General features: G+C 44.0%; 1 protein-coding gene across 2 annotated transcripts in view; it reads left to right on the top strand.

The window, feature by feature from the left end:
• The window catches only part of LOC142661905 (ATPase family AAA domain-containing protein 3-B), a 61007-nt gene that overhangs the window by 8969 nt on the left and 39371 nt on the right, over nt 1–12667 (top strand). For both annotated transcript variants that reach the window (XM_075839608.1, XM_075839609.1), the window contains exons 6-7: nt 701–866; nt 951–1020. In XM_075839608.1, coding sequence (XP_075695723.1) covers nt 701–866; nt 951–1020 — 236 coding nt within the window. The remainder of the gene's footprint in view (nt 1–700; nt 867–950; nt 1021–12667) is intronic.

Genomic DNA, 12667 nt, shown 5'->3' with positions numbered 1-12667 from the left:
TGAGTCTTCTATCACCCCTTGTACTAGGGACTTGGATGATTGTGCAGGCAAAATAAATACCAAGAGGGGGGCGTTGACCCATCTGGCAGTATTAGGTATGTAGAATGTATAAACGCCGGTTTTTATGGGGCATTTGGACCTGTAGCATGAAATCCCTAGATGGAGTCCTGTTAACGCAGTGTAACCTCTTATTCATTTAGTAGTTAGAAACGTTGTGGATAATTTCCCGGCCGCAGAGATGGATCTCCCTGCGCGGCACAACTGGTGAGATTCATGTTTTCACCTGTAGGTTTTATATTAATAGGTACATGATTCTGTTCCTGGGAGCAGTGATGACCCCACTGTGCGACAGTGGGAAGTTTGATCAGAGATGCAGGAAGCAATAACTGTTTGTCACTAGCCATGAATAAGAACACAGATCGTGTTCGAAACGCGTAGGCTCCCTCATTTTGCCATCTAGACCACCTTGTATTGCGTTCCTTCTCCTGTGTTCTTTATTTTATCGCTCACGTCTAATAAAGTGGAAACTGAGTTTCCTTTTACCACTACACCTCGCTGGATCCTACCTTTCTTTCTCTTTAGTTTGTCATTGAGCCCTGCCCCACCTCCCTTTTAGTAGAGCATGAAGACGACCAATAAATATTGTCTTATAAGTCGGCCATGTTTATGGGTAGTGATACGCCGTGTGCTCTCTGTCCAGCCACAATCCAGCATGAGATGGAGTTACGGCACAAGAATGAAATGCTGCGGATAGAAGCAGAGGCGCGGGCTCGAGCCAAGGTGGAGCGGGAAAATGCTGACATCATCCGTGAGCAGATCCGCCTGAAAGCTGCAGAACACCGGCAGACGGTTCTGGAGTCCATCAAGTATGTGAAGAGTCTGATTCTAGACGAGGATCTTATTTTAACTCTATGCTTGTCCGTTACATAAGATGATGTTTCTTCCTATAGGACGGCAGGGACGGTGTTTGGAGAAGGTTTTCGGGCGTTCGTATCAGACTGGGACAAAGTGACTGCTGCTGTGAGTACCCATTAAGTTACTGCTCATAGGGCATCCTCCTCCCCAACCCAAATTCAGCCTTTAAAACCAGGCACCATCGCTTGAAATCTTATATAGCTTTGCCGTCACTGTGATTTTGGAGTAATAGCTGAATAATAGAATGGCCAGTGTCCAAAAGAAGCAAAAAACCGGGCACTGAGTAGCGATGTATCTATACAGTCATTCTACCAGCCCCAGAAAAGGAATCTGTTACCAGGACAAGGTAAACTAGGGGGTATAACTGCACCTTGTATCTGACCGGTCCTCAGAAGTGCCAATCAGGGTGCCAGAGGACACCAGTTTCCTAGTAAGGGTATGTTCACACAAGGTCATTATGTCCGTAATTGACGGACGTATATCTGCCGCAAGTACCGGACCGAACACAGTGCAGGGTGCCGGGCTCCTAGCATCATACTTATGTACGATGCTAGGAGCCCCTGCCTCGCTGCCAGACAACTGTCCCGTACTGAAAACATGATTACAGTACGGGACAGTAATTCCACGGAGAGGCAGGGACTCCTAGCGTCGTACATAAGTATGATGCTAGGAGCCCGGCTCCCTGCACTGTGTTCGGTCCGGGACTTGCGGCAGAAATACGTCCGTCAATTACGGACGTAATGACCTCGTGTGAATATACCCGGAGTGTCATGTGTCAGGACAACTCCAGTCCATATGCCTTCCTAGGACATGCTGGCACCCTAGAGGGGGCTCCCCGGTTCAGGACTCGGGGTTAGAGAATCCGAAACCACAGCAATCTACTGACTTCTGTATAAAAGAGGCTTGTCTTCCTTTAATGGCTGCTGAAACATTGGTGGCAAGCTATTTTCAAGCCTCCGAATCAGCCTTTGAGAGACTATTAAGGCTAGGGTCTATACAGCGACTGTGGCCGGAGATCGCTGAGTCGCCCTGCCTGCGTCACAGGTAATGAAAGTCAATTAGGCCACGTTGCGAGCCGCAATTTGCCGCGACACGCATTCACAAAAATTCAGCAGGCTCGGATTTCTTACAACTGTCAAATCACGGCAACCTGTGGGTCGCAACGCGGTCACATTGGCTTTTATTACATTCAGGGCGGGCAACACAGTGATCTTTAGCCGCACAGCCAAAGTCGCCGTGTAGCCCTAGCCTTCGTATACACCGCTGCACTCACGTGTCCTTAGTCTATCTATGTCATTGATATATGTGAGAATGTCACATTGGTGAAGCTTTGGTCCCGGAACTGAGAGTCTGGCACAACCTTCTGATGAAAAGGATCATCAATACCAAAGTCCCGGAAACCCCCCCCCCCCCCCCTAAAGGATTCATATTTTATACAGTGGACACACATAATGGTATCCCTTTCATTACATGCATCTAAATGAATACTCTCTATCTTCATTGCTGATAATTATAAGTATACCACTTCGTTACAATATTAGTGTCCGCAGTGTCATCTTGTTTCCCTATATAAGGGACACATTTTGATCCATATGTCAACTCGAACACCCTAAACCCTGCGGGTCTCGGTATTGTCAATCCCATATCCCTGTGTGGGACATGATCAGAATTTTCTGCCAGTTTGACGCATGAGGTGACCTTACATATCCCATACCCTCTGACCTCATATATAATGGGATATTAAGGCAGAAGTTTGTCACTTTAAAAAAAAAAAAAAAAAAAAGCGTGGTATTTACTCATATTAAGATATTTTTTACAGTATACATAACGCAAAAAGAAGTCGTATCGTGTAAACCAACTTTTTAAGAGTAGAAACATAACTGAAAATCCGGATACACCATGCGCACAAGAAGTTCTTAACTACGACATGTGACATAAATACGCGTGTGATGAAATGATCTAAATACAAATCACCGCTCAGAAACCTTTATAAACGGCAATATAATCGCCAGACGTTGATAAAATGAAGTTCTGCAGGTGAAGTCCGTAGTTCCAACCCCATCTCGGAAACGGCACGGGCGTCGTTTATCAAAACTGTCTTAACAGTTAAACTGGCCTTGTTGCTCGTAGCAACCAATCGGAGCTCAGCTTTCAATTCTTAGGCTGGATTCACACGACCATGTTACGTCCGTAATGGACGGACGTATTTCGGCCACAAGTCCCGGACCGAACACAGTGCAGGGAGCCGGGCTCCTAGCATCATAGTTATGTACGATGCTAGGAGTCCCTGCCTCGCTGCAGGACAACTGTCCCGTACTGTAATCATGTTTTCAGTTCGGTAGTTCCACGGCGAGGCAGGGACTCCTAGCGTCGTACATAACTATGATGCTAGGAGCCCGGCTCCCTGCACGGTGTTCGGTCCGGGACTTCCGGCCGAAAAACGTTCCGTCCATTACGGACATAACATGGTCGTGTGAATCCAGCCTTTGACTGCTCAGGAGAAGGGAAAGCTGAGCTCTGATTGGTTGCTATTGGCAACATGGACAGTTTTACAGTTAGACAGTATTGTTGAATGAGGCCTGATCCAATAAAATAGAAATTGTCCTAAAATATCACTAATAGACACTGTTTTTTTTGCGATCGCCAGGCTGGGTATTCCCCGGGGAATTTATCCAGTTCCATTTGAATTAATTTTTTCGAGTTGTTTCTCTCTATCTTTACCATTGTGTCCCTTCCTGAAGCTTATATGCTGCACTTTGTAATTGCTTGGGAAATACCTGGGGGGGGGGGGTTGAAACGTTGCACATGTATTGTCTGAAATAAAGACCTTTTTTTATTTATTTTTTTTTGGAGGATTTGGCGTTTTATATGCTCGTGAAACAACATTAGGGCCCCATTTCTCACAGCAATTCTTGCTGCGGAAACGGTGTTCGAATCAGTGGCGAAAATTACCCAAATCCCCCTCTATTGATTTTGAAAAGAGAGGTTTTTGTCTTTTCTTTCTTTTTTTTTTATTTGCGGGTGTTTTTTTTTTGTTCGCTTGCGGAATAAGTCATGCCCTATCTTGGGGTGGTTTTCAGGTGCTGCCGTCTTCCGCCACTTCTTTAATAATTTAACTTCTTTGCCAAGTTATTGATGATTGAGGTGACAGGCCCAAAGCCTGCAGATCGCCATCCACATCAATGTCCGCAGATTTACACACACATTACTCAAGCCAGTTAGGATGTGCAAAGAAGTAAGTTGCAATGTACTTTTATATAGACCATACAGCTTAAAGAGGTATTCCCAGAATCGAAGGTCCTCTTCCTATACACACGATCGGTAATAATTATGTGATCACTGGGACCCCCACCGATCGTGTGAACGCGGGTCCCGAATGTCCTGTTCCTGCTCGCCGCAGTTAGGAGGACGTTGAAAGTAGCGGCGGGCGCACATTCTACAGCGTCTGTCTCTTGCAATCAGCTGTTTCCGGATGTGAGAAGCCTGACCTGCAGCTTCAGTCTAAAAGGGGTCGTCTTTTTAAGGGAACCCCTTTAAACGCTAGCGCCATTAATCTTCTTGTGCTAGGAGGTTGATCTTGTGATTGTTGAGCGTGCACGTGTAGTTTCATATTTGTACCAGAAGATGGTGCTACAGAGTTATCTGCAGGTAGCCGTTTTCTGCGGTTAGGGATTTACTGGTAAACATGGCGGATTTCTGAGCTGACGGTGTCTGTAGTGCAATGCAGGGCTCTCCTTTGGTAACATTATGCCTGGCGCACTTCGTGCTGGGTTTCTATACAAAACATAATTCTATTTACAACTTATAGATCTATTTTTATTTCTTTGACAAAGTGTCACAAATTCGATTTTGACTGATCTTCTTATCTCACGATTTTTATAAACGACGGGCCTCGTGCAAAAAAACTCAGGCAGTTGCCTATAGCAACCAATCAGATTACAGCGTGGAAAATGAAGAGGGAACATGACTGGCTGCTATGGGCAACTTCCTATCTGCGCTATACATAAGGCCCCGTGTGTACACTAACATTTCAGGGGTGAGGCCATCCGTTTTGTTACGTTTCCCCTGACCTATAAACACAATACAGGTGGATGATTTTTCCATCTTCATATATGATGCATCGAGAATCTTTGCTATAATGGAGTGTTTGCATTTCCCGTATTGGGACTTCTCGGAGTGCCATTTGGTGTACATGTTAATCGCTTGGGCTTTTGCTGTGTACTCTGAATTTAGAGGTCCGAGTCCTGCAGCATCTGTGTCCCCACATCAACACTTCCTGTCATTGCTCTGGCCTCGTACATCCTTGTAATTGTGAATCCAAATGAGCATCTATATCAATGTCCACTTCCAGTGACAGGGTTGCAGCCGTGTGTGTATTACCCCTTTTTGGGTACTATTCTAAAATAGAAACCCACAATTAACTTTTAAAGTACATGTGACACTAAGCTTTTAGTGCATAGGATTAAGCTGCACTCATTACAACTTCGTCAATGCGTCCTACATGTGAGAAGTTTAGTTCAAGGGGTATTCCCAAAATCAAATATTATCACCTGTCCACAAGATAGGTGATCATTTTCTGATCGCTGAAAGACTCACCGCCGGGGCACCCACCGATTGTTAGAATGAGAGTCCCCTGTACGTCCTCGCTGCTCGACTGCAGGGAAGAGGACGTTGAGTGGCGCGGCGGGCACCTGCTTGACAACTGCTCTATTCAAGCCCCTCCCTCACTGCTGGGGGTGCAGTGAGGAAGAGCGTGGTGTTCAGGACCCTTGTTCTCACGATTGGTGGTAGTCTTAAGGCCCTTTTACACTAAGCAATTATCGGGCAGACAAGCATTCATGGAACGCTCGTTCCCGATAATTGCCCTGTGTCATTCTGGCTCATAGACGGGAGTCCCCAGCAGAGAATCCCCCTCTATAAAGTCCATATGTTCAAATAGGAAATATGTAAATCGGTTTCCTTTATGAGACAACCCCTTTACCCATTAAACTAGACAAAAAAAAAAGCTGCTGATAGTTCTCTATGTCAAGGGCTTTGATGGACCTGGCGAGCATGTTACTCATATGTTTCTATTATCCTAATTTAGAGATTCTCTTTACGGCTCCTGTATTCTCTCTGCTCGGTTGTGATGACCTTCACCCCTCTGCCCTCTCCATTGACCGCATACAGATCCTGTATTCTGCTGACACCACCATTGAGGGCAGCCGCTAGGTATTTGCTTTCCACGGCTGACCGCCCCTATTACTCAAATTGACCCCTAGCATGATGAAGTGTATTATGGTATTGCTCGCAGTGCAATTTCCTAATATACAAGTGTAAGTTCCTCCTGCGGTAAGTTAGAAAGATATATAGTTTAAGACTGAAAAATGAGCAGATCGGCCGATAATGGCTCTTCTGCCAATGCAGCAATTTTGTATGGTGGTTTCCACCAAATAATATAGATCTAAGTCACAAATAAACCTGGACGTTAAACGCTCAACTCTGCCTTTGAAAAGCGAGTTTAATTCCCTGCAGCTCGTTCTGATAATGGAGAACCTTCCAAAGCAAAGAGGACATGAAGTTCGATTTGATGAGCACGTAATTGTCTGTTTCCTAATGCGTGCACAGATGTCAGAAGCGGGATAAAAGCTCCTTCCCGGCCCCCTGCATGAGCTTAAAAAAGAAACGACTCGACAAAGCAAAATGTTATTCTCGCGCCAGAGATCGAAGTCAAAATTCTTTTGATAGAAGCAAATGGAGATAATTAATCGTCATGATGCCAGCTCACAGGTGCTCCTTTTGCAAGATTTTTTTTTTTCAGGGTTCATGTATGGAAAAATTGAGCAAATGCATCATAAAATATGGAAGGCAAAACTTATGTCACAATTATGTAGGTGCGCCACCTAACCCTCCTCCCCCCCCTGCATATGTATTATGCCATAGGATTGACATATACAAATTTACCACCCCTCCCCAAGTCTAATTTATGAAGCCATATATGAACAGAAGTGTTTCAGGGTGCCCAGGCATCTAGCTATACTGATTTTTGTATTGAAACCCGAGTAGAAGAAGCTAGCTACTTCCACCCTCACTGGTGTTGTCCGTTGAACTACACTTTCCCATCATTCCTTGTTTTTTATCTCCATACAAAGAAACAAAACCTTGTAACTTCTTCATAGGCTATAGTTGAGGGTGAAGGTTCCGGTCTGTCTGATCCTTCCCTGATTGACAAATAAAAAGCTGGCCAGTGAATCTGATCCTGTTGTGATATTGATTCGTCATAGATGATTGTCAGGCAGGTCTCTGCACTGTAAGATCTAAGTCAAGACAGCACTGGGTGACCGAGAAATTGGCACCATGAAAGCAAACATGGCTGACAATGAGAGTTGGCAGGTAGCTACTTCCTGTTAAAACTGAAAACAGGAGAAGTCTCTAAAGTACAAACTTTTGATCTTAGACTGCACATAATTCAGGAGTGTGGTCATATTTTTAGTTAAAGGTGCACTTTAAAACACGGATGTAAGATAATTGAGAAGCCTGATAGAGAAAATAAGACCATATGCTCCTGGCGGACCCTCCATATTTTCTTATTAATGGCTGAGGAGGATTTAGCTTTTTATAATAGATAGAAGTTATTTTACTGAGTTTCCTGTTAAACAGGCAGAGGAGGGGTTCACTTTTTTATTTTGAGCTTACGTGTTATACAACCGCACTATTGATGGTTGAACCCTTAGGACAAGACTAGACCTTGCGGATATCTAACACCGCGCATCTAGCAAAATACACATTACATAATCCGCACCGGGAATGCACGACCATTTTGCCACATCTGAACTCGCCCTTACGTGTTTTACACCCTTAAGTTCCTTACTCAATGACCGAACATAAGCCCACATTTATAAAGCAGTCTACGTCCGTTTTTACCATGAACTGTACCACTGAAATGTGATCGTGACACGCGTCATTTTAGTCCTGGAAAAGTGGGCGGGGTCTCCAAAGGAGGTAGGTGGAAAAGGCGCAAGTTTTGGCGCAAATCTACAACTTCTCATAACAGGTGTATATTTAATTTCCTGACTGGCACTCAAATAAAAATGTGCCACATTCATTAAGTATTTAAACTTGGCGCAAATCACCCCAACTACCCTTTTTACTGGCATATAGATGGCCGGCCTTCGTAAATGTGGCCATAGTATTTTGTAGCAAATATCCTGTCAAAATATGGAGTTATCCGCATGTATGTTATATAGTCTATTGTCGTTTGCCTGTGATCTGTGTGTATCTCACCCCAGACAGGGCGGGCTCTAGACCGGACCGCCGGGACTACTGAGCCATGGCTAATGAGGAAAATTACTTTACCTGTGGCCTTCCATCACTGCACTAATGAGTCTTAACAAGGTCTGAAAAGTCATTTAGTTTTGAGCAAGGCACAGAAGGGGCCTCATTTAACCACCGTGGTTCCGGAAGGGCTCAGCAATGATTCATTGAAACCTCCAAGACGTATACGAGTGAAGATTTCGGCTGTGAGGCAGAAATTGGGGCCTGTTAACTATTTCAATGCAACCCACCGGGGCAATGGCTTTGATCCTGGCCTGAATTCCCATTTGCATTTCTACTACAGTTTTGGTTTATTTTAGCTAATTTGTTATGTCCGTATCTCGTGCGTAGTTTTATCGGTGCTATAAACGACCCCTTCTCTGTAAATTTAATCGCACCCTCCCTAGGCGATCAACCTCTCTGATGTCCCTGCAGCCAATGGGCCTTATTTATCAAAAGTAACAGTGGACGGTCTTTGTTGCCCATCGTAACCACTAATCAGAGCTTTGCTTGTGCATCGATGTTCTGGTGCGTGCACGTAACAGGACACCATAGTGGCGCATGCGTAGTTACTAGATTTGGGGCTCGGATGAAGCCGAAAAGGGTGTCGGACCATACATCACGGGTGTATGACGAGATTTTGGCATTCAGGGCGGGACAGTTTTCGGCGGTGGCTGGGCATAAGAAGAGGAACGAACGAGACTGCCGCATTATTACCATAAAAGGGTGCAAAATGTTTGCAGACCGTTATTTACGGTCAGAGGAGGAGTTTATAAGAGGGGATAACCGCAATGAACTTTTGACAGTGGCGGCCAGCAGGCGGTGAGGAGAGTTCAATAGGTGAAATGCTGGTGACAGGTTCCCTTTAAGAAATGAAAGCTGAGCGCTTATTGGTTGCTATGGGCAACAAGGACTGGTTTCCTGTCTTCAGTTTTGATAAGTGAGGTCCAATAGGGTAGCTTTATCAAAAAGGAAGAGGGGAGCAGTTGACCAAAGCAACCAATCAGATTGCTTCTTTCATTTTCTAAAGTGCCTCAGAAAAACGAGTTTTCGAACCTGATTGGTTGCTATGGGCAACTCCTCTGCTTTTTCCTTTGATAAACCTCCCCTTAATGTCCGACCTACAAAGTGAAGATATAGAAAATTCAAAAATCTTTATTGAAATGACCAATAAAAGCGAAGTTAATATACAATTAAAAAGAATCCACGGACCTACAGAGAAAAAAAAGACAACTCCCTGTGACTCGCAAGAGAAATAATAATTACATAAGACCCCATTACTACACAAACCTGCGTATAATAAGTAGTATATAAATGGCGTGAATGACTGGCTATACAGTGTAAAAATAGTCAGTGCATGAATAAGAGCAAAGGGACATAATATACCCATGATAAGTTCAGAAGTAACAACGCAGGGGGCGTCCACCCCATCGCGTGTTTCGGCGCTAAATGCCTACGACTCCCCCTATTGTGTTGACTTTAATATATGGATAATTTTTGGTTTTGGGTCACCTTGTTTTGTCAGAATTTGATAGGTACTTGTGATATTTTAAAAGGTTGGCAGCATTTTACTGTGGTATGTCTTCATATATTTTGGAATAACTTCGCTTTACTTATCTTGGGTGACATCGTGTCCACTCCTGCAGTCACATCTAAAGCTGCATTCAAAATACTGTTGGATTCCACTGACCTGAATCAAATACCACAAATAGCTCTGCTGCGGCGCGTTGCGGAAGATGTTGTTTTTTTACTATATCCAACACTGGTGCAGGGCCTGGTATAAACTTGCAAGTAGCTTGGGAACAGAATTTTGAATGCAGCTGTGGATGTGACTGGAGTAGAAGACGTGATGTCATTCAATATCAGTACAAATAAATATATTCTGCATTTAATATTCGATTTAAAACAAAAAAGGCGGCTGTACATCGGAGCTGCCATATGAGTTTGTACATGGGATATAATCTCTAATAGGAAACTGTCCGCATTAAATATGGCGTATTCGCTCATATATAATATAATCTTCATAGCGGGGGTAGTGCTCCTGTGTTCTTGAAGCGATCTAGAAATATGCACGTTCCGTTTTGTAAGGGTTCTGCCATAATCAATATGTAGTTCTTATAAATATTCTATGTCGGACGTTCTGCCCTCTGTTACCATGGTGATACGAGGACGATATTGCCAATTGCTTCTCCAATACCAACGTCACATATTTCTATGATACAAACACATAACCAGATCTTTATTCAAATGAGATTTTCTTAAACTGATGTTTTATACACATCGCAATGTTCTGAATGTCATTTCTGGATATGTATATGAACTCCTTCCCTTTGTGACCGTCCAGAGGGTCAAATTCCCGGCTGCTTCTATTCAGCGTATATTGTGGTTGGCACAAAACTTCCTATCGTTGTATGTCCACCTTTTGAACAGCATTTTGGTCATCTTGTATTGACCCGAATTACAGCCTGTGTTCTACTGCAGAGCTGCATTCACAATTCTGCCGGCTTCAGAACTGAAATTTCCCAGAATTCCTTGCCAGCTCAATCTCTACAGAGATTGTTCTGGTGATTTGATCTGTATTTTATAAAGATGGAGGACCCCTTTTTTAATGTTGCGCTCTGATTTCGGCTGAAGATACCGCCGTTAGCTGGCTGTAGAAGCGACTTATTTTTTAATTGATACCCTCGAGACATTAGACTTTGGCACCTATTCTGTGCCATCGGCATCCGCTGTTTCTGACCCACATTGCTCTCTTTTCCTTGGAGTGTAAATTGTAGTACCCATTCAGATTGCTTACTTTTACAGAATCTTCTGTCACCCAGGTGTCTGGTGCCACTTGTGACCCCCTCATCATGCCAGCGGCTGGTGATTTACTCTCCTCCCCGGGGACTATTCCAGCTTCTCTGCTCTGCATCCGTTCTTTTGGCTCCTCTGCCACTTCCCTAATAGAAGTTGTCAGATTCCCCCTTGTGTCTTGATTTTTCCTGGTGAGTGCAGGATGATTGCCGCTTGCCAAGCAGAGATGGCGAGCTTCTGTCATACGGAAAGTGGCCCATTTGTCTTTGCAGAATATATACAGTCATGATCTAAATTTGATCTCGCAATAATAGCTGTTTCCTGCTCTCCATGCTGCGGCGGGTCTGTGTGATCTTCTTGCAGGCGTTCAGTCATCTGCTGGTTTCATGCTGCTTTGGCACCTTTCCTTGGCACCTAAATTTGTTACATCCTACACAATATCAGCCGGGCTGCCACTTTATATATTGCTGGCATAGACGGACGATGCAACAATATATTTTCTAATTTAAAGCGGGCCTGTCATCTCTCCTGACATGTCTGTTGTAGTCCAATACTTGCTTGCCCATGAAGTATCTTGATACTCCGCATTGTGCCGTCAATCTGTCATTCCTCCTGGAAACGGATGAATAAATTGACAACTGGTTTTTGCCATACCCGTTGTCAATAGGGCGTATCCCCTCGCACGGTAATCTGTGTAGGGATACCCCCTATTGGAATGGGATATGACAACTCGGGGGCTTTTATTTCCAGGTTCGGTTTTGAATACCGATCTATGGAAGACACAAGGAAACATATATCTGGTTTTGAACAATGCAACGGATGTAAAGTTCACATAGAAGTATATAACTGCATAGACCTACAGTATGACATCGTCTAGTCATTTTCTCGTAATCTGGGAACCACTGGACCTGTGTGATGGCAGATCATTTTATTTTATCCTATACAGATCGAAAACTGTGAAATTCCTTTAATGCGGCATCCAATAGTCAGACGCTCCGAAACAAATACATAAAATAATTCTCATTATAAAAATAAAAAAACACCATTCTAGTAGCAGATCGTGTTGGTATGTCATTAAGGCTATCCGAAACGTAGCGACACAGCGCTCACACAAGTTTTTCTGCTGCTTCGTTTTAGCGCTCAGTGGGGGTCTCCGTGCTCGGACCCTGATCAATCAAGACTTCTGACATGTCGCTACGACGTGTCAAAAGTTTTTTAAAAGTTTAGTTACCCTTTAAGCATTACTGCCCTTTCTCAATATCTGCGTACCTACATGAGAACTGCTGTAGAGGCCAGGTTGTGGTAGGTGGTACGGAAAAGTGACAACTTCCACTGAGCGTAAAATGTACCCAGAGCCGTTTTCGCCCCCTCTGACTCCACAGTTAGAAGTATTCCATTCTACAAAGTGCTTTTAGAGCTGATGCCGCGTTTCTACATGGATGAGGATGGTTTCCTCTTTATCTGTGTATGAATCGGAGGAGCTCGTTATTGTACAATATTGGTCTTTGCTGTTGTTATTTATCAGCACTATCAAGTTGTCAGCCGTTTCACTTTATTCCTACACCTCCGTATTCGGACGGAGCAGCGATGAGGCTCTTATTAATAATCTGGTCAGAGGTCAAGTCCCCTGATCAAGTAGAGATCCGCTGAAAGAACCCCGATT

Source organism: Rhinoderma darwinii, chromosome 10 (assembly GCF_050947455.1).
Source record: "Rhinoderma darwinii isolate aRhiDar2 chromosome 10, aRhiDar2.hap1, whole genome shotgun sequence".
In the NCBI taxonomy this organism is placed as follows: Eukaryota; Metazoa; Chordata; class Amphibia; order Anura; family Rhinodermatidae; genus Rhinoderma; species Rhinoderma darwinii.
Note: the sequence above shows the minus strand (reverse complement) of the source record. Positions and strands in the feature narration are given on the sequence as shown.